Source organism: Cylas formicarius, unplaced genomic scaffold (genome assembly GCF_029955315.1).
Source record: "Cylas formicarius isolate icCylForm1 unplaced genomic scaffold, icCylForm1.1 PGA_scaffold_5__7_contigs__length_24384050, whole genome shotgun sequence".
In the NCBI taxonomy this organism is placed as follows: Eukaryota; Metazoa; Arthropoda; class Insecta; order Coleoptera; family Brentidae; genus Cylas; species Cylas formicarius.
In genome coordinates this window covers 11,600,862-11,624,721 of record NW_026844341.1, presented here as the reverse complement: position 1 = coordinate 11,624,721, position 23,860 = coordinate 11,600,862, and the positions used below count along the sequence as shown (strand labels likewise).

Here is a 23,860-nt window from a genome sequence, read left to right as displayed (position 1 = left end):
ATATCATTCTGGTATTCCGACATAAGTTTAAATTACGTATATCATTTCGAAAACAAACTTTGTTGTACAGGTAAGGCGGCGATTTTATTAATTTTGTAGAAAAAGGTTGCGGCATGGAACCTATAACTGTTAAATATACATAGCCAACAATATTTTTTTAGATAAGGTGTTATGTGGTCTCTGCGACTCACTCAAACGATGACGTTGACTGTCGATTAACTTTAAACTACTATAACAAGTTCTGAGTTTACTTTTCACATGTTCCCAGAATTTTAGTTTTGAGACTAGAATTTAGCCCTGACTCTGGCAGAAGTCTATAAATGGTAAGGTTAGGTTATTAATTTTGATTTCAATATTCCTTCGTACATGATTAATCTGCTCGTCGTTACCAAACTTTAAGCAATGAACCATAAGCTAAGCCAAAGAACTTGTTCAAGTCATAATTAATCCTCTCCTCTGCTGTCTGCAGATCTGCATCGTCAAAAGAATGATAGAAATGGGTGTAATCAGCGTAAAGGTCATATTTACCATATTTTAAACATTTACAAAATTGAGAAGTAACGATTGTGAACAGCAAAGGACTCAAAATACTTCCTTGTGGGATTCCCATTTGAACATTTACGGAATCAGATATCGGCCCATTATGAAAATCACCTGATGAGTTCTGTCGCACAAAAAGGAGCAAATGAACCTACAGTATTCATCACTCATTCTAGTTTAATGCAAAATAGCGAACCGAATTTTATGATTAATGATATCAAATGCTTTACTAACGTCTAACGATAGGACAGCTGTCACAGGCTTGAAACACGTAATCCAAAACATCCGACAGCGCACTCCCGCAACTGTACCCGAACTAATTGGCAAATGTTTGAGAGGCAAAATATTATTTCCATCTAGGAATACTTTCAACTGCTTTGCTAAAACTTTTTCTAAGACTTTAGAGAGAGTGGGCAAAACATTGGTAGATCGCAGGTGAGAGTACTCCGTTATGCTCTACTTTCGGCAATGCTCCACTCGCATAAAATTCTTAAAAGTAGAACTGAAAAATTTTTCCTTAAAAAACTTGAATTACGTAATCGCTTTTTGAACTTTACATGTGAACACCTTAAAAAGAGATTTAAGGATTATCTGTTCCTTAAGAGCTGAGTTTTGGGCTTTCTTGATAATTAGTTGCTTAAAAACACAGATCTACAAAATTAAACTTTTTGACAGATGTTTTTATCTTCAACACTGATTTTATATAATTTTAGCGTGCTAATTTAAAAAAATTATATGCATTTATTTGTATCACGTGCAAATATTAAAGGAATAAAACGATATTTCTAAAATAATTTATTTTTTGATTCGGTAAAAAAATGCATTACTAGTTAAAAAAGAAAGTGCAAAAAAAACTTTACTCAGACTTTTTGAGTGAAATCTTGGTCCGAACATTCAGCTGTTTCTTTTTAAGATCATTTTCCGTTTTAACATTCAGCAGCAGTCCGCCATCATCATTATGATCCATCTCTCTCGGTATAGCCGCTCCATTTCCTTAATATCCTGGTGGAACCTCTCTCCCTGTTCTTCGCTGACTGCTCCAAGATTTTCATGAAAATAGTTCAAGTGTGAAAACAGGAAATGCACTTTCAAACTCATATTAAAACGTAGACGATGAAAGTGTTGTAACATGTTTTGAACAATACTTTGGTAGTTTTCGTCCTTAGGGTTCCCAAGAAACTTATCTTATCTTATCTGCTGCGATTTCTCTGATTCTGACGACATGACGCTTTGCAGTTCTTTTGGAGCGGTACATCTAGTCCATGCGAAAGTGATTGAGTAGCAGAGTGAAGATTAGGATACACAATTTGCTTCTTACTTTTTTTGTTGAATTCTTGAACATTACACGTACAAAAATTACAACAAACATTGTGCAAGTTTAAACATTGCGTCCTACCTTTTTGTCACTTTCTTAATGCTTCAAAGCAAACGGAACAAATGGTATGAGTAGCCCAGGACTTGTATTGGTCGCCAATTTTTCACCAAAATAAGCGTGGTATACATTTTTCACAAAATAAGTTATAGTTTGCCTTTGCTTTATTACGACATAGCTACCACAGATTATAACAAAAGTTATTTGGATTGTTACACAATGTCTTCTCTCCATATTTATACGTTCTGGAATACTAGAAATACGTAACAACGAAGACAACAGCCGTGAATACAGTAGTACGATCACCAACACAACTAAACTGCGCATAAGCAGGTTACAACTCTGTATTGACGCTTCAGCGCCAACTCTATTGCTTTGCAGAGAAGTCTAATTTTATCCAGTGTTGCCAAATCACATTAAATTTCATAAAAATGATATCATTTAAAAATCATGCCTAACATGGAACAAACATATTGCTGTCATAGGTATGTATATTAATAAAATATCATTTTTATGATACATAACGCTATAAAAAAATCACTGTAGACCTGTGTAATTATTTTATTCCAAGAAAAAATACAAAATTTTGCAATTTTACATAGAAATGGAAATTACCGGCGTTAAAAATATTTTAAGAAAAATTTCAGGTAGCATATTTTTACTTTCTTGGATATATTGACTCAACAAACTATAGCTAGCAACTCAACTTAATTTGTTGTTAACGTTTATAAGGCACCACAATGTTTTCTGAATGATATTGACGTTCCAAACTAATTCGCAAATGAAAAATCTTTGCGAATTGAAAATTAACTCATCAACACTATCAGGGCAGAAGAAAAAAAGGCGTGGACTGAAAAGGCAATTTGAGAAATGTGTTTTTTTTTGCAAAAAAATAATTAAAAAAGATAACTTTTTGGATTAATCTTAATTCAAAGCAATCTAAAATAAATTTTATTTACTTTATCTCGAAACCTATGAGTGTTATAAAAAAAGTTCGAATACACACGTTGTTTCCAGTAAAATTATTTTTTTTGTATTATTTCAATTATTCAACATCTATATACCGGTATCCAATGCGTTATTATCGAATTTCTTCGGGATTCAGGTTATGTTGAAAAGATTTTTATTTTTTAAAAAATAATACATTCTCTCAGACATTATACAAAATTGAAATATTGTTATCAAATACGCGATGTTCCAGTGTTTCGTAAAATGTTTATTCTCTCAATTGTTGTAAATCAAACGCCCTGTATATTTTTGGATTGTCATATATGCTTTTAAAAGAGAAATCCAACGATATACATGATAATATTTTTTTATGAAGTTGCTTGTTATTTCAAAAACCGTTAATATTATAAAAAAATCATTTAAATTTAATTTAATTAATTTTAATTTGTAAATTTGAGACAAATATAAAAGTAACAACGGTATTTTTGGAGGCAATATTTGATGAAGAAAATTTGACAGCAGCAGAAGTATTTTTTATATGGAAATTTTAGACAATGGATTGGACAGAATGTCCAGCAAGGAGCTCGGATTTAAACCCACTGGACTTCAGGAGGCAAGCAACCAATTAAATGCTACCAACTATGCCATAAATCATTTGGAGGGAATATATATGACTTGGATTACTCAAAATGGGGGACATGTAGAAAATTTAATATAAAATTATTAATTTTAATTTTTGGAAAGGTTTGTCAAATGTTACTGTTTTAAAAATTAAATAATCTATAATTTTTTCAATATTTTAAATAAATGATTATCGATACAGCTATTACATAAAAAAATATTATAAACGCTTTCAGAATTAGGGTTAATATATAAGTAACAGTATATAAGTATTGCGAAACATTGCAACATCGCAAATTTGATAAATATACTGAATATTGCCTGAGAAAAAGTATTACTTTCTAAAATTTCTTAGCTAGAAGAATGTTTCAAAAGTTGATATGCAACGTAACAGTTCTTATTTTTATAGGGTATTTAAAAATGTAATAAAATATAGGGTGCTCAAATTAAAAATATGACTATATTTGACGACCTTCTATGTAATTGAGTGTCAATTAAAATAATAAAAAAAAATTTTACTGGAAACAACTTTTTTATACAAACTTTTCTTATGACCATCATAGATTTAGAGATAATATATGGGACTCTCTTAAACCGGCCACTCTGTATATAAAAATACACTAGGACTGACTCGTACGCAAATAGGCAAGTAGGTATAGCATGCAATAAATTTGAAAAATGCCATTTTTGTCACGAGTTTGTTTCGGCAAGAGCCTTAGCGAACGTGTTGCATAGTATACTTTTTCTACGATCATTAGTTTTTGGTATAAAAATAGTATATTATACAACAAATGTGGTAAACGGCATTTGATTCACGAGTTTATTTGGCAAGAGTTATTATTTCATAAATTTTGTACATATACCTTACAGCCTGCAGACACTATTTAATTTGAAGATAATAAGAAGATAACTGTTAATTGTGTGGCACTACGTAGATATTAGTTGCATAACCATGAAATTTGCTGAAATCGCCCTGAGAGGAGCAAATATACTCTTTCCACATGTTGTAAACATTTTTTTCAACAATCGGATTAAATTTCACAGCTTGCAAAATAATAAATTAAATCGACAATACGTCATCCTTAAGTTGATATGAATAGATTGACACACACAATAATGATTGCGAAATTATTTTTAAATTGCAATATTCTGTCAAAATCTGATCTGTTATATTCAGAGAAGATAGAGAAGTGTATTTTCATAATGTACTATTTTTTAAGTTTTCTTATTAGTTACATTTTTTAACTTTCTATTATTATATTTGACAGTATAAAATCTTTTGAGTTGTATAAATAATTTTAAAATATTTACAAATTTTCCGAAATTCTTTGCAAGGGTTTTCATAGGTAATATTAATAAGTTTGCCCGCATTAATTTTCTTCCATTGAAGAAAGAAAAAAGGGCACAACAGGTAACAAAGTAAGGAATGTAGGCCGACTTGTAATTAATAGAGTCTCTTACCTTCTCAGAATTCCTTACCCTAATAATATAATTACCGAGAACCTGGTCGCCCTAAATGTTTTTTTCCTAATAAGCGATTATGTTAATTTTGAACTATACCTCCTCAAAATCAATAATTTGTATAGTATAATATCTTTAATTCATATGAGGCACTATTTATTTCGTAATCTACATTTTTCGAATTTAAACATAAAGTATCTATAGGATAAATAACATTTGAAAATCTGAATTTTGTGAATAATATTATATTATGCAGGAAGTGCGGTAAACGGCATTTGATTCACGAGTTTATTTGCCACGAGCGGAGCGAGTGAGTTAAAAAGTTTACCGAACGTGTTGCATACTATACCTTTTCTACAACCGTTGGTTTTTGGGTACATTTTCGCAAAACAACACGAATACATTCACTGACATGACCGTCACAATTGACAAACGTCAAAATTCAAAGCGTGGGAAATATCTCCGAAAACATCCGATTGCTCCCAAACCCGTGCGATAAAATACCGGAAATGTCCGAAGTGGCTGGGATCCGTGGGAAACGAAACTGACGTGGTAAAATGACGCTTCCTGCACGCTAGATCGATGTGTAACTAGGTATTATACAGACAGGAGTAGAAAAATACTTTTTGTAAATTAATTTCGAGATCTGTTCGTTCAATTTGATTTGTTCACTCTGTACGTACAATAGAATGGGGAGTCTAACGTTCATCGCGTTGTTTTGCTACAAGATTGTCTACTACGTATATCTCGTAAGATCGTATCGATTTTTTCGGAATTACTGTCCAGTAAACAATTGATAAGTAATGTAAACAAAGGTATGGGGAAACAATAGAACCCGAGTCTAGCACGTATTTTGATTCGCTAAGATGAAATGCAGATTAATTCATGAAAGGAAGACATAAATAAGTAAATTAGTTAAAACGGATGAAAATAACTAATAATATATAATAATAAATAATCTTTTTTAAAATGTCAAAATATCGACTCTTACTTCTTGACTGACTGGTGGATTTGTTTAAATTTAAAACATAATAAGAGTAAATCCAGACACAAAATAAAGGTTTTGTTTGAAAATACAAATTGCCAAATTATTTTAAAATTACAATGTCAAAATAACTAATTCTGATAATTAAATGCCAGTCTAAGAAACATAGATAAATTAAAATCTTCTATTGTACTCTGATAGATAAGTGCATTTTTATTAATATGACGAAGTTCTTAATTTTTTAAGATTTTTTCATTTTTATCATTTCTTAACTTTCTATTATTATACTTGACAGTATAAAATATTCTAAGTCTTACAAATAATTTTAAAATATAAATTTTGGGAAATTCTGGGCAACGGCTTTCATAGGTGAGTTTGCTCAGAAGTTTCTTTCATTGATGAGTACATTATAAATTCAGGCCCATTAAGACGGCATCTTAAAAGAGGGATAGAACTATTATCATTTTACAATAATGAAATGAATTAGAATCAATTAAACAATGAAACCAACCTGATAAAATTTTTATGCTCTTCGACGGGCTGTCACAAACTATTTTGCGAGCATTTGAAAATAATATTGCATATGGATTAGGTAACACGTGTTTCCTTGAGGCCTCAAATGGATAACAGTTTTTGCGCAACATTCCAATCACAACTTAGCATTAAATCACAGTATTGATTACTTTAAGACCTCTACAAGGTGGCTCAGATTCGACACTCATCATTGCGATTTTGGAAAACGTAGTACAGGGTCTGTTCAAGGCAACGTCTCAACTAGCGGATTATTCATTCAACATTATTGGGCTATTGATAATCCAAGAATAAACCAGCCTTACGAATTCAAGGAAGAACTTCATTCCATGGCATGTGGAGAAGCAGAATTATTGAACAAGAACATTATCCAGTTTGATATTATTAACTAAGTTGCAAAAAATTGAAGTTGATGAAGGTCGCCCAAAGCCGAAACATCAGATTCAATATTTAATCATATTGAATTATAGACCATAAAAAGTGGCCATGATAAATGTGTTTTTCATTTCCAATTATCTTAACAAATAAAGCCAGGATACCATAGAAACCAAAATAGAAAATTTCGTTTTTTTCGAATATTTCAGAAGGTATTCGGAATTTTTCAAAATACAAAAGGGCATCGGCATTGAGCATTAAATTGATGATGATGATGAGCTTCGAATTTGAGACACCTCGTACAGAAACATATCACAAGAAATGTATGTTTATACCGTAAATTTCCATTTCTTTTTTGGATGAGAAAATGAAAATGTATTTATTTTTGGCAAAAAGTAATAACAGGTACGTGCTTCCCTATGGGTTCGTTTTCTATTCTAATGACAACCAAATTGGCAACCTTGACTAATTTGAGATAGTTAGTTTAGTTTTTTACAAAACTTCTGAATTCCTCCTCCGTCGGTTTTTGCTGAGTCGAAATTGCTGACGTTTCGCCAATCATCCTCTTGGCTTCTTCAGAGCTTGACTGAAACTGTTAGTTAGTTTAGTTATAATTAAAGTAAACACTTAACTTACACAAGAGAAATTCACTTGGAACTGTTTTGTCAAAAATTAGAGATACGACCAACCGACCAACCGAACTAACCAAATGCATAATTTATTTTAGTTAATAGTAAAAAATATATTTATTTCGCAACAAAATAATGCAGCAAGTATCACAAACTTAGCTTTATTTTTGCAAAAAAGTAGTTGAAAACATTTACAATTTTAACCCCCAGACACTGAGAGTAATATTCAAATAGCAAGCAATACATGAAAAAATTTTTTATAGTTGGAAATAAAAATAGTATATAGGGAAAACAAAAAATAATCTAATAAAAAGTATAAAAAGGAAAACAAACAACAAATTCCGGCAGGTACGTTTAAATAAGTTTAAGCTTCTGCATTTTCATCCTTTCGGAACTCTATTTTGCAGCTTATAGACGTTATAAGGGAAAGATCTTTGAAAGAGGGTTAGTTGATGGTGTGGAGGCGATATATAGTATATAGTATATATTATTTTAAATTATATCATGCGCAGGATAATTCATTAACTATTGGAAATATGGAAAAGCATATATGCATAATTTTAAGAATGTTGTTCCCTCATCGCCATTTGCTATGTGATCCTCTAAAAATCAAACCTGCAGACTCGTTGGTTTTAAGTAATTTTAACAATGGTGACGTGGTATATGGTCCGGGTTTAAACAGTGTTGATATTAATAGGGTAGAAAACTCTTGTTTAAGATTTATTTACGGCATTCGTAAATATGAAAGTCTCCTAGAAACCAAAGGAAATCATGGTTAACCCTAGAAAATTAGATTTTATGGGTTCCTGTCTATCTTTTGAACGAAATTAAATTTCGCACTGACGTGCACACGCTTAATCTTCAATTTCAAGGGTATATCTCTCCCGTTCTTTCTCCTCGTCAGTCTAAATTACTGGAACGTTCCTTTGAATATAACATTTACCACCTCTATGTCCCTATACCCTAAACATTAGTTCTTTCAAATATTGAACTGAGGTGGCTTTTACTAGATGAAAATATATTTATCAAAATAAGTAAGAACTTAAAGTTCAGATTAATTTCGTGAAAATCTGAACTTTTAGTTCTTATTTATTTTCTTTCAAATATACTGCTGTTTCTCAGGTTGTAAGCCTTTGATAGTAGTCAGAAAGGTTAACTTCAAAGTAAGGCAAGAACATCTCAAATAGTTTTAACAATGTACTTCTGTTAAATAAAATGAAATGATGTCAGCAGAAAAAAAAATTTTTTTTACTTAAAAACTCCTTCAATTAATATAGTTTTATCTCTTTTTACTTTTTGTTTAGTTTTAGTTTATTGAGTTTATTTCCTATTGAAAATAGTATATTATGCAACAAGTGCGGTAAACGGCATTTGACTCACGAGTTGTTGCATACTATACTTTTTCTACGACCGTTAGCTTTTGGGTACATTTTCGCAAAACAACACGAATACATTCACTGACTTGACTGTCAGAATTGATAAGCGTCAAAATTCAAAGCGTGGGAAATACCTCCGAAAATATTCGATTGCTCCCAAACCTGTGCGGTAAAATCCCGGAAATGCCCGAAGTGGCTCGGATTCATGGGAAACGAAACTGACCTGGTAAAATGACGCTTCCCGCATGCTAGATCGGTGGGTAATTAGGTATTTTACAGACGGGAGTAGAAAAAAAGGATTTTATTCAGTACATTGTTCCCTATGTAATGTAAAATTATAGTATAATATAGTATAATATTGGTAAGGTTCCATGCTTTAAGTTGCTCAGATTTAAACATAAAACATAAACTTATCTGATTGGTTCATACTCTACATAGAATAGAATGTAGAATGTAACCTTAATCGCGTTGTTTTGCTATAAAGTTTGTTTTGATTATTTCGGAATTACTGGTATAGGTACGGGAAAACAACATTCTAGAATGTACTTTGATTCGTTACTTTTCCAAAATCGCCACTTGAAACAACCCATTGCTGACCACAAAGCTCAAAATTTGTTAAAATCAGTATATAAATAATTCGATTGTTTAAATTTGAGTAAAATAAGTAATAAGACATAATAATAATAATAATAATAATAATAATAATAATAATAATAATAATAATAATAGTTAATTGATCTGTCTAACTTTCAAATCAACTACTACTTGACGAAATGGCGGATGCGCAGAAACTTAAAATTTAGTGAGATCATTTTTATTTGTGGCTCTATTGAATACGGCAAGATAGTATTTATAACAGAAAATTAGCAACTATAACGTTGGGGAATACGCATTAGAGAAGCCTTGTTAATTTAAACTTTCTAGAATGCAACTTGCATAGTTAGCCAAAACTAACCCAAAAATCTTAGCAATTTAATATTAAAAATTTGTAACAGACAAAACATGTCTGAATATGATATATGACAATATTTTATGTATAGGAAATATTAGCAGTCTTAAAATTCTTAATATGTTTTAGTAATAATATTTGTCCACTGTTGAATATTGTAAAATAGTAAATAAATTGCCAAATTATCAAAAACCATAGGTCGTATTTTTAAAGGAAATATTAAGTACAGAAAATATTTCATTTCATCATTGTTTCATTTCATTCCATCACACATGATTTGAAAAATTAATTAAGCTTGATTCTTAACAACAATGAATTATTTATTCCTATAACACTGTTTAGAAAGTCAATTGTTTTTAAAATGGAAATTAGTCTACCATTATTTTCCAGGATCTTCATTGCATTCATGTCACGAGTTTTGTTTTTGCTAGCTAGTTTTGGTTAGATTTGGTTAGTTTGGTTGTTAGTATAGTTAGTTAGTAAACGAGTGACTTAAAAAGTTTAGGTCTAGTGAATGACAAATTATATTATAAGTAAGATATGTTCATGATCATGTAAACAAAAATTTTATTATTTCATTATCAATCATCATTGAGAACAATCAATACAAGGCATTAAAAATCACAGTTAAAACAGAATCACTCATGTGGTACAGCCTCAACGAAAGTCAGATTGACTAGTGAGAATTATGTTGTTTGAAGTAAAAATTTATCTGATATCCTTGAGCTCATTTATTGTATAAGTATAGATTTTTTTCAGAAAACGGCTATACAAAATCGCAACCATAACCTCAAATCAATTATAGAAATTCCATCCCCCCATGACATTAGACTTAATTTCATTAACGTAATTTATTACATCACTTCTGTCACAAAGTCGAAAATTAAAGTCCGCCATTCCATTCCCATAACTGTTTATATTGTAATACTGGACGGCCCCTTGCTAGACTGTATCGGTAACTGTTGCAGGGTATTTAAAGTATTTATTAAGCTGATGTTTGTTTAACAGATTTTCTGGCAATACTTTGGTTTTGTTTTTAATTAAATTAAGATGACTGCCACTTTTCTAAACAGTTTTGTTTTTTTATTTAAACAGTTATTAAAAAAAGCTATTTTTTCTCATATTATACCGCGTTTTGGATAGTTTCCGAGTTGTCTATAGTACTGAAGATGTGCTTATGTTTTGGGTTCGATACTTATAGATCAAAAGTTACCTGGAGATCATATTTGCAACTCTTAGAGCACCAAATAGAACAATATATAGAAAATTCGCTCCCAAATATATCACGGCAGCAAGACGGGGCCCCTCCTCACAATGTTGTGTAAATTTTCTTAATACGGAATATCGCAGTGTTTGGATAGGGAAGGGTGGAACTATGGATTGGCCAGCCAACAGCCCCGATTTAACTTTAATGGATTTTTTCTTTTCGGGACAGATAAAAAATCACGTCCACAGAACTCCAATGCAAAAATGTCGTGGAATTTCCGGCAAATGATTTCAGAGGCAATCAGTTAAGAGACAATCCGGAAACATTACTAAATACACGACATAATACAATTAGAGTGTATGAAAAATGTGTTCAGGAAAACGGTCAGTATTTAGAATAGTTAAAGGATTTTGATTTCTTACTTTAGTGCGTCTTGTCATTTTCAGTGTTTTCGTTTTAATTTAATTTGTAAAGAATTATTGTTGTTGCAGTGGACTGAAATATAAAGTGTGTTACATCGTTGTAATAGGAATAAAATAATCTATTAAACACATATATAATATACAGGGTGCTTATATGTATTTTTTTTATACATCACTTGGAAAAAACTTGGCTACTAACCCTACATTTTGTTCTTTTTGTTTACCTTGATATCTCTAAAAACAAAATAGTGACAGCCAATGAAAATGTTATCAAGACAAATTCAACGCGCGGTAGAGACAATCACCTTTAAAAACGTTTTTAACGCACCATTCAGAACGCATAATCTTACACAGTAATTTCGTTCATAACAAAACGAACTCCATTCGCCATTTTTATATAAACTTAAACATACGGAGCCAGCCGAGATTTAAAACCAAAGAACAAGTGTGGTAAACGACATTTCAGTGATGAGTTCATTTGGCACGAATGCATTCACTCAGATAACACAAACGTCAAAATTCAAGCCGTGCCGTAAAATCCCTTAAATATCCGAAGTGGCTCTAGATCGGTGTGTAATTAGGTATTTTACGGAAGGGAGTGGAAAAATTAATTTTTGTTAATATGGTCTCTTAGAAGTCTTTTTGGACTGCCGATAATTGACAGTTGCCACAAAAAAACTGACCTGTCAACGCCACAACTCGAGCTATGCCTTATCAATTCTGTTATTTTACGTAATTTTGCACTCGCGTATTCAACTGCGCCTAATACCAAACAAAAGTCGGCTTTATCTACCGTCTCGCCGTCAGAAATATTGTTTTAGTTTCGAGCCCGATTGGAACGTTCCCGTCTCTCTGTTGTTTAGGTCGTCATCAACGCGTCCCACGTTAGGGAAGAGCAGGAACGCGCGCCCGTAGGAAATCCTGCGGAGCTTCCGTGCGACATAGAGCCCGTCAGCGGCACCGTGTTCCGGAAGATGACGGTCAGGCAGCGCAGGCAGGAAAACATGCGGAAGATGCCGGCCGTAGACGCGGGTGAGTTTGGTGTACATTGACAGTTGAGTAGTTTGACTTTATATCCAAGCGAGACCGGATGGAAACGCTGATGAAATAACTTAAAAAACGGCAATCGATACTATCGAAAATGTTGTATACGAGTGACCGCCGAGATGTACTCGTTTATTTTTCATATTTACGCACTCACCGACACGGGAAGTCACCGAAAAAATCTTTTAATACTAGAGTGGTATAATTTTTATAGTATTATCTATTAGATTTTGGAAAACAAACGCGCGTTGCACAGAAACAGTAGCGAATTTTTAATATGTATTTTTTGTTATGACGAAAGATCTTTTTGGTTGTCGGCCAGGCGTTCTGCAAATTGAAACCTTCAGTTGCTCAGAACAAGAAAATCTTCAAGCAGTTCGCTTTTTTTTAATTCAATAAGTATTAATTAACAAATAATACTAAAAATTGTAAAGAACATAATGTCAACAATAACAAACGATAATAAAACCAATAACCACAAACAACAATGAATATACAGAGTTTCCAGTATAAGTTGATGTCCAAGCCGAAGAATGTCTACATTTTCAAAATCCCATTTATAAATGTTTCTCAACCATGTGTGTTAGTCACGATAAATCCGGAAAAATACCAAAAATAAGAGTTCAGGATAGTAGGCTATTTAATTATAAAATATATTTAAATAATAAGTGGACAAGAAAGGAATCGATAAAATTGAAGAGAGAGGATCGAGAAAAGACGTCAATAAAATTTTCATACATACCTTCAAAGTTTCTTTACTTCTTTAACTCATCTTTTCAAACACTGCTTCACAGGACTGTCTTAACATTTACGGGTGATATTGCGATACTGTTAACAGTTTCTGTGACAGCTTCTCTCAATTCTCCAATGTTTCCATATGTGTTATGTCTCTCACAGGCCATTTGAACGGTCCCAGGTTCTCCAACCACCTGTTGTGAAATTCTGCATTTAAACTCCCACCAGTAACAAGGTTGTCTTTCAGATGTCTAAACATAACTCTGCTCGATTGAAGTCTTTCGGGATATTTACTTAAATAAATTTCTGCATCTGTTGCTTCGTGTATAACGCACATCAATATTTGAAAAGTTATTTATATTAAAACTCACAAGTTATTAAATTCGCACAACTGTCACTGACTGTTGAAAATAATGACGGATAACCCGGGATACACCGCCATGGAAAATAAACTTCGCAATATCAAACCCTACTATCATGAAATCTTACTTTTGTTATTTCCAGATTTTTTTGACTAAACTTAGATGTGTTACACATGGTTGAAAAGCATTTTTAAAGCGGATTTTGAAAATTTAGGAATTTAATACGGCGCCCATAAGAAAAACAAAAGTCGCAACATTAAGGCCTAAATTTTATTGACGCCATTTTTAGCAATGACGGATCCTTTTACCCATATCCTGATAATTTTCACATTTCAGATCATATACTAATGAAAATATTGTTTTTTCTAAATGGACATTTTTCTTTTCCACCCTGTATCTACGCAGTGATATTAATTAAAAATGAAACACAACTACACTATCAGACAAAAGTAGAGCAACATCTTGTATAAAAATACAATACATTTGAGGACATTAAAGTAGGCTATGATTTATTGACGATCACAAACAAAACAAATGAATTTATTTTGACATTAGTTTTAAATGCGTATTAACGACGCGTCAAAAATAGAGCATCATTTCCAAAATTTGTTCAAAAAGACGCTTTTAGTAAAAGTAAATGCAAAAATAACTCGTGTTGGGTTTATTTTGTGCTAAGTTTACCATTTGTGCGCAGGAATAGTATGCCAAGAGGAATTCCAATTTAAAAAGACCTAAAGCAAAGAGTAGTAAATACATTTATGGAAGGTACCAATCAAGCTGATATTTCAAGACAGTTTATGTTACCTCGGTACAGCGTATCTAGAATAATTTCATCGTAGAGGACACTTAGGAAAATTGCCGAAATCGGGAAGACCCAAAAATACAACGGTTTTGACTGGCAAGCGCATTAAAAGGATTGCTCAACAAGATCCTTGGAAGTCCGCACTTCGAATAATTGCCGAAATTCCAGAAATTACGGTTGGTATACGAACTGTGCAAAGAAGATTAGTAGCTTCAAAGTTGTTCAGTAGACGGCCAGCAAAAAAACCGCTAGTTACAGCAAGAAACAGAGCAGCAAGGTTGGCCTTTGCACGCCGGCATTTCAATTGGACCATCAATGACTGGAAAAATGTTCTATTCAGCTATGAAACGAGACATAAAATATTCAATTCTGATGGAATGCGACGTGTGAGGCGACCAATTAATACAAGGCTTAACCCTAAGTACGTAACACCAACAATTAAACATGGTAAAGGCAGTGTTTTTTTATGGGGATGTTTTATGGGGATGAGTGGATCCTACACACTTCAATAATGAGACAATGGATCGATTTGTTTATAGGGAGATTATGCAATATGTTGTGCTCCCTCATGCAGAGTGGGAAATGCCGTTACGTTTTATTTTCCAACAGGACAATGATCCAAAACACTCTTCACAACTCGTTGAGCAGTGGTTTGCAGAAAACAGTCAGTGCAGAAAATATCACTCAAAAGTCGATATATTATTGTACTAAAATATGTGTTTAATTTTTTTTTATTTAATAGAATACAATACAATACTGTTAAATACAACTTTTTGAAATAAAATAAAATAAAACACTGTTAAATGTAATTTGTAGCTTTACTTTTGTCACCTTCATTTTCGTCAAATTTTATATTAATTATTATTTAGCTTTCACCAACTAACTTAGGGTACAATCAAAATGTTGTGAAAAATTACCTGCTATGCAAGGAAAGTATTTTATCATAACTAGCAAAAAATATGAACCAATTTTTTTTTATTTAAAAAATAATAAAAAAATATGTTTGTTGCTCTACTTTTGTCCGATAGTGCATATTATTTGTTGTCATATACATACTGTCCTTTTCTTCCATTTAAACGAGGCTGTATCTCTTAAACTTTCCAGGATCTCCGCGTACATCATCTTATAATTATATATCCAACATGATTTCCAAAACGTTTTCTAATGTTATCTCTCATTTTATCGTGAATCGCATTCAGTCTGGCTGATCTCTATTGAGCATAAATTTCTTGTTCAATTCCTTCATTCAACACTCGTATATTTTCCGGTTTGTCATTGTATACTAGGAAAATATAAAGAGGGTTTAAATCCGTGCTATTAGCAGACCAATGAACATATGTCATTTAGGTAATGAGTAAGTGAACGGGTATTGTGGGGCGGTGTCCCATCTTGTTGACAAACCAGGTTGATGTATTGGCGAACTGAAAGGTCTTAAGGTCAAAAGAAAAGTCTATCCGATTATTTGGTTGGCTAGTATGTCATACCACACGCGAACCGATCTACGACCCTGTATTTTTACAATAATTCTTATTTTTTCGATTAATCATAATTGCCATCGTGAAGGTTGCCTCATCAGTAAAAATATTTTTCCCATAATATCGGGATCCTCTCGTTTATGCTTCGACATTTCTTAACAATATTGTAGTGTATTGTATTCAAATAAGCCTTTAACTGGAATAAATTTGTAAGGGTAAGATTTATAATGTTTTAAAGTGGACTGAATCTTGTAATGACAATCCGAATTGTGCGGCAACAATTGAGATTGAACTGTCTGAATTTTCCAAAAAGTTATATGAAATTAATATTATTTTTAATTGTTATTCATTAAAGAATTCAAAAGAGAGCAAAATATGCAACTCGTCATCTTCATTTCGAACAATGATTCTTTTTTTCTTCGAATGATACTTTCTCGGTTTCGTGACAACAAAAAATATATAGGGTCTTCCACTTAAAAATAAAAACTTACTACTATTTCTTAACTTTTCGATGCGCATTTGTTTTCTTTGACAAGTCTAAAGGACAATACTGCAAATAGAACTTTCGTATTAAAAGTTTTTCTCGGTGACTTCCGTTAACCCTTGTGGATGTGTACGCAAATTTATAATGCTGGAATGCTGCCTCATTAAATTAGAACTTGTAAGTGTACATTGTGATATACGGGATGTACAAATAGTGGTTCAAAGTAATACGTCCTTAAATGGTGATTCATAAATTTGTGGGAAACTCAGCTTATGTATTTTAAACCTGTCTATTATAGGATTAGTACTCCCTTCACTTAATGCAGGATTGATTTTTGTTTTCCCACTCAATCTCCACACTTTGCTGTCTGTTCAATCTTCTTCTTGAAAACCTCTTGTATTCATTTTTTCCATTACTAAGTGACCTTCCTCATTTCCTCCGCCCAGTTGAGGTCCATTTATATACTTTTTTTTATTTACTTAGTGTCTCCATTCTCTAGAGGGGGCCATAACAAGGTAACATTTTACTATCCATGGCGTCAAGTCTCTTTTTCTCCAATCATTTTTCGAATTATGTCATTTCGAGCGTGCACAAGGGAGGGTAATTTATTTATTTTCTGTTTAACACCCACGACAATTGCTTTCTATAGCAGAATTTTTGTTTTCTTTCAAATCTCATCACTCCACAGCAACGAGTGACTCTTTTACCTTCAACCAATTCCTTGCAATCTTCTTTTATACATTTTTTCTTTTAAATATATTTTTAAGTAAACTTACTTATACTTGTTACTGACACTTAATGTATCGTTCGACTTTTGTAAGCCTATAAATGTTAGTGTTTCTTACTACTCACTACATGAGCGCCCCTAAAGCAGTTTGGCTCTATGGAAAATGTCTATTTGTTAATGGCAATCCCAATCGATAAAGGGTTCTCATTAATGTCTGTCAACTCATTGTTATACCTATTCACGTCTCCAAAGTCATTAAATCTTAGGAGCTGCTCTTCTTGATGACTGATTCTTCTTAAAGTCGCCCTTTCTTAAAGTGCTTCACGACGTGTATTGCGACGACAGTACATATTCATTCATAGTCCTGCTATCTTACCTCGTTTAAATCTACTTAAGTGACGATGCAGGCAGTTCTTCTTACAAGAGACATTGTTGCTGTTTTTGGACATAGATATTGTGTCAATCAGCTAAAGAAAAAAGATGATATTAACACTTATTCTTGACCGCGATAGAATAGAAAATCCAAGATAAAGTGTCTGTATTTCTAATGAGAGAGCGCTATTCTTATCACAGAATGTTATTACTGAAAACCAGTGGAATAATGATTTTGAAGGAAAGAGCCACGGATATGATAATTGGGTCCTCTTGCTTTTCAAATGTAAATTTTAGAAAGGATAATTATTATTTATTATTATGGGAAGAAATTTTAAGAAGAACGCAGAAGAATTATTTAAAGGCATCAGAAATATTTTTTTATTGCATTTATAATTTTATCCATTATTGAGGGTCTATTTAGCTTGGCCTTCATATTTATTTTTAAATCCACCCTAGTCTAAAAAAGGCAAATATCGTTCATCCATGTTTTTCATTTTGATTGAGAAACATGATAAACCAAATTCGTTAAAAGACAATAACGAAACCTGTTTATTTTTTTGTGGTATTAAAGAAGTCAGTTTATTTGTAAAGACACTGCTAGCTAGCACTGGGTGTTGCAATTTCTGTGCCCTATATACAAGGTGTTTTCTACTTGAATGCCAATAATTAAGGGGTCGATTTTTGGGTCCATTTTTAAAAGAAATTTAAGATATATTAAATATATTTTTATTGGTAATAATTCTCTACATGCTCTGATATTAACAATAACGGTATAATTTCATGACCATGCAAAGAAGAGGCTTTTATTTTTTACGCGAAAACCGTACATCAGATTGAAAAAATAAATAAATTAAATTTATTTACAAATGATTGGACATTGTAAGATTATTTTTTATTTTAAATCAGTAGCGTACCATCAATGCCTGCCAAAATAGGCACGTGAAATTCCGTACGCCCGACACTTCTGTATTTAAAAAAGATTGTGGTACACTAATGACCCTTGTACATAATACATGTGTGCCAAAATATATATTTTATTTTTGAAAACCTTACCACCCTGTATCTGAAAAGGACAACGGCTCATAGGAAGTTTTCTTTTTGAAATGGGCCGAAATATCGTTCCATTAGTTATTGACATTCAATTAGAAAGCACCCTGTCTCTCAGGACTTTTTCATTTTTTGATTTGTCTCAAGCAAGGTCCATATAAAAATTCGTAATAGTTAAACTGCATGAATTAGAAAACACCCTGTATAAAGCAATAAGCACATTTCATTTTAATTTGTTTCTGGCTAACATAAGAAATATACTTTATAAATGTAACATATTAATTTGAGATTTTATATTTTATCTATCTAGCTCAGAAGCAAATTCCACAAGTAACAAAAGAACCAAGTTTTCACAAATTTTCACTAAGATCTCAAAATTTTATGTTCTTTACCGTAAGGGTGTTTTCGTGAGAGAAACACAAAATGCAGGTTTTAATTCATTTTAAATCTGGCAAATCTACGGTTCGTCTGATCTCATTTGGATATAACGTAATATTTTACTTACTAATATTTGCACGATCTGTAGATGTAACATTCTATCATTCAGCAAAACCAAATTGTTTGGATCAGATAATAGTTTAAAATAATATTTTATGTTTTCTATATCAAAATGTTTTTCACCACGACAAAGTGGAAGCGCTGAAAGATTTTAGCAAAATCGGTTGATTTGTTTAAATTGTTCTAAAAAATTGAGCATCGCTCAATGCGGTACGTTCCGTGGCGTACGCAAATGCAAAAGGTCTCCTTAAACATTTAAAAAATTTTATCTGACTGTAAAAATAGATAAAAAATATATTTTTTAAATTACCGCGCATCCACCATTTTATCAAGAACTCGTTTTATATTCTCGAAATTTAAGTGGTAGGATTCCTCTCAACAAAATATATTTATCATATGTAAAATGTAAAGGAAAACATTTTTAGTGAATACAATATAATTTCGTCTAATCTAATCTAATTAAATTTATTAATTTTTCTAGAATTAAAACGGGTTTTTTGGTGAACTTATCTTATTTCATGAAACCATGTTTTTTTTTTAATTATTTTCTTACTTTTTTTACTCTCGACAAAGTAGTAATTTATTGTTATTTAACCATTATTATCTTTAATCGTTATTATACTATTTAGTATTAAATTATTTGAAGGATAACACAAAGTAAGTGATTTTTGACTTCAACAGAAAATCAAGCTTAATATTTAAGTGCTTGTTGAATTTTGATTATTTTTGAAGTTCATAAAAAAATAAAATCGAAAACAAAATTCAGATTATTCCACTATTTAACTGACCTCTTTCATCCCTTCGGTGCGCAGGTAAGTGCTTACTAATGTGTATTGATAATTATAATTTATACAGTTCATATTTGAAGTTACTGAAAAATTGAAGTCTACAGTGTATGGTTAAAATATGGAACAAATTCATTTTAAAATCAGGTATTGGATTTGAAGAAAAATGCTCCCACACGTCCATGATATTTAATATATCTCTCTTTTCCTTTTTTTGCAGTAAACTGAAAATATACAGTGTGAGTCAAAAAGTAGAAGTCGATGGAACACCATGCCTAATTAATTTAAAATGAACAAGTAGGCAGTACCAGTAAAATTTTCATATTGTCACAATTACATTTCTGTCAGTAAAGAGAGTGAATATGACCTATCTAAATGAAACCGAGAGAATTTTTATTTTTATTTTTATTGGATATGCAGATAAAACAAGAACTTAGGACGAAGTTTGTAATTTGTTTGACGCAAAATATCCAAGGCAAGTCCTCAATGAGTAAAATTAAGAGAAAATTTATATAAACAGGGTATATAAAAAATAGTCTATTATTTTATGAAAAGTTGAAGATAATTCCCAGGGTGCATCTTCTGAAGTAGCTTCAAATAATGATGATAGCCGACGAACCGCTTTGCTCGCATTAAAAAAAGAAAAGTATCATCGGGACGGTAAATAAACAAAATTATATGGATGGATTGATGGATGAGAGTAAAACTGAAAATATAAATGTTTGTGCAGGATTTTTGAAAAACAAATTTATTGGACCTTAGATCTTAGATCTCAGGTTTTACTGGAGCCCCGATATTTACAAGAGCGTGAATATTTAAGTACGTGTTTTCCCGTTCAGTGGATTGGTAGCAGGGCGTCAAGAGAATAGTCCGGCATGATCTTCAGATATTATTCAACTGGATTTCTTCATCTGGGGATATTTTAAATTAAAAATATATTAGGAAATACCCAGCAACATAGATGATTTTAAATTTATTACTAAATATTTAAATATACTGAGCATTGTTTAGGGAAGGGTTTTTAAAGCGATTAACAAATTGTCAAGAAGTAAATGGTAGGCATTTTCAACACCTATTATCATAATTTCCTTGACATTCACTGTTCCTATGAATTTTCTCTTAATTTTATTCTGTGTGGATCTTGTAATGGGTCGTTCTGGACATTTTGTGTTAAACAAATTACAAACTTCTTAATTCCTTTTTTTCTCTCCATATCGAATATAAATTAAAATGTTTGTTTCGTTTCACTTTCTTTACTAAAAGAAATATGATTGTGACAAATTAAGAACTTTACTGGTACTAGGTAAATACCTGTGCATTTAAAAATTAAATTTGCATGTTTTATTCTTTTCTTAAAAAAGCGAAATTTGACGAGGAATTAGAAAATTGGGGCAATCGGATGTTTTCGGAGATTTTACCACACGGCTTGAATTTTGCCGTGTGTGTCATTTCTAACGGTCATGTCAGCGAATGTGTTGCTGTTATTTTGCAAAAATGGCTTCTCATTAAAAAAAGGAAAGTTGGAATCGACATCGTCATTTGTACCCACCATGTATATTTTCAATTCACTGCAAATAATGCCCAGGAGAAAATCCTGATGACATCCAATACCCGATTTTTAAATTCATTTGTTCCATATTTTAGTCGTCATGTTTATGTTGTTTAACAAAAGTTGCAATGTCCATAATTTCTAATTTTAAAAACCCCGTGGGCATTGGGACATTAATACCAATCGCTTGAAAATTGGAACTAGCACACGTATGTCATGAGAAACTAACTACGCCTGCAAAGTATGTCGCTATGAGAACGCTTTTCCCATGTCTCAACACTCGGCTGCATATAAGAAAAAAAGTTCTTATAAGCACTGATGCAAAAACTCCTCCCTTTGAAGACACGCACATACCTTTCAAACACTTATTCACTTATACAGATCTAAATTAAGTGTTCGTCATTGAAAACGTTAGTATGAGTAGAGATACAAAGTCGCTTCATTTTAGAAACTAGTAGCGTTATTCCAACTGATTCCAATGGTAAAAATGAGGAAAGTATACTCTTTTTAAATGAAACACCCTCTATATTATTTATTCCAAAGTTCGTAAATTACCAACAGAACAAAAAAGTTCACAGGCAAAATTATCCTAAAATTTCAAATAACCGAATTATAAGCACATTTCTCTTTTAGACTAGATGGCTGTGAGTGGTTGCGAAATAAAACTCCATTTCCCTTTTTTTGTTTTATTTGATCACTCATAGCCATCTCGACCAAAAAGGAAACGTGCTGATAATTCGGTTATTTTCAATTTTAGGCTAATATTTGATTTACGAATTTTAGAGAAAAAAAATATACAGGGTTTTCCATTTAAAAAACTACATTTTCCTTTTTTTCCTAAACTCTATATTCAATTGTTTTTCTGTTTTTATCATCGTAATCAATAGAAAAAATGCTACTAGTTTGCTAACTTAACCGATTTTGTACCCTACTCATGACATGATGAACTCTTAATTTAGATCAGCCGGTAAAGTTGGCTTATAAGCCTAGCAAAGAGTAATCAACAGAGTAACAACCGTTTTATGAGAAGAATATTTTGATCATACTCATATTTTCCACTTTGCCTTCTCTAATCCTTTATAGTTAAGTATGGTAAGGCTAATTTTAAGTCTAATGCTCACTGTAATGTACTGATGATTAATTTACTATAAATTTTCCCAAAAATATTTCCAATCAATATTGCTGCTTCACACCACTGAGTTTATAGTTTAAGAGTTCGTAGAAATGACGTTCAGAAATAAGCAATGTTTCCTTTTTATTAAAACTTTCTAACTTTGTTCGTTTCTGCAAACCGCCGCTCCAATGTCAGCCACTTAATTTTTTTAATTATACCCCACGAATCAGCCAGAAGGAACAAATGTGTCCTTTGCTTGCATATCAGTGTCTTGGGCAATGATCCTCCGTTCGCTTTTGTTCTCTCGTTCTTTTATTGTCATACTGCCATAACGGGCGCCCATGCATTTGGGTAGGCGCGGTGCCGTGGTGGCGGCGGTGTTGCCGCGTTGTCACAACAATAGCGAATTTGGATAAACGAAACGTTGAAGATGGCAAAACTCTTGATACCCGTCGAAGACTCCAAAGTTTTAAACAACTAAATGTACGCGTGGGAATTCCGAGTGGCGAAGCGGCAACGTCGCTTCGATTTTGACCAAAAAGGAATAACCGAATCCCAACGAAACTCAGACCATTGACCAACAACTATAACAATACCCAAGGCTCGCAATTGTGGGTGCTGGTTGGTTAATACGGTGGAGGTGACTAATTTCGGGTAGTTGCGGCTGGTGGTGGGTAAAAATGGCGGCGGTCAAAGGCTTCGCTTGGACCGCGATTAAAGGTACGTGCGTAACTAACCAAAATTGTAGACTAAACATGCCGAGATTCAGTGGTAGACGTGTTTGCCGGTGATTTTAATTTTATATATATGGCGGGCCAGTAACAATCAACGTATCTCCATTTTGTACCTTCCCAACTTGCGCACTAAATTTGAGATGGCTTTCTAACGATTATTGTACCAGACTCCTGCACAAAAACAGTCAAAAAATTATGGACGAATCTTCGAATTGTGTCAAATGAATTTTCTAAAAACAAATATACAGGGTGTAACAAAATTTAGGTCAATTCAAGTCAAAATAGATATTAGTTTTTGACGGATAAAATATTGATTTGAACCGTCTTTTCCAGACTGTTTTATTTTTATGTTGCCGTGTTTTGATTTTTTCACATGTTGCATTAATTGAAGAAAGCAATATTTAAAGATAGCACATATAGTTGCTTGAAAAATGCATTTAAACAAAATGGTGAGTCAACGATAGAGTTGTAGATATTGATATTTTATATTAGCATTACTCGAAAATGACGTAAGAGATATATGGAACGGAAATTTGAATTAGATGCTACGGGGTGTTCACTATAAACGAATATATTTGAATCATTTTAAAATGAAAAATCTCGATTTGTCGAAAAAAATATACCAAATATATCCAGATTTTGTTATTTTACGTCTTGTATTGTTAATATCAAATATAAGTGATTTAGCTCCAAAAATAATGGCGCTATCGTAA

At 32.2% G+C, this 23,860-nt stretch overlaps 1 protein-coding gene across 3 annotated transcripts in view; it reads left to right on the top strand.

The window, feature by feature from the left end:
- Window positions 1–23,860, top strand: part of LOC132702588 (uncharacterized) — a 219,228-nt gene that overhangs the window by 81,293 nt on the left and 114,075 nt on the right. For 2 of the 3 annotated variants that reach the window (XM_060671334.1, XM_060671332.1), the window contains one exon: window positions 12,280–12,448. In XM_060671334.1, coding sequence (XP_060527317.1) covers window positions 12,280–12,448 — 169 coding nt within the window. Of the gene's footprint in view, window positions 1–12,279; window positions 12,449–23,035; window positions 23,134–23,860 lie in introns of those variants that run through there. The other variant, XM_060671335.1, reaches the window with a different exon arrangement.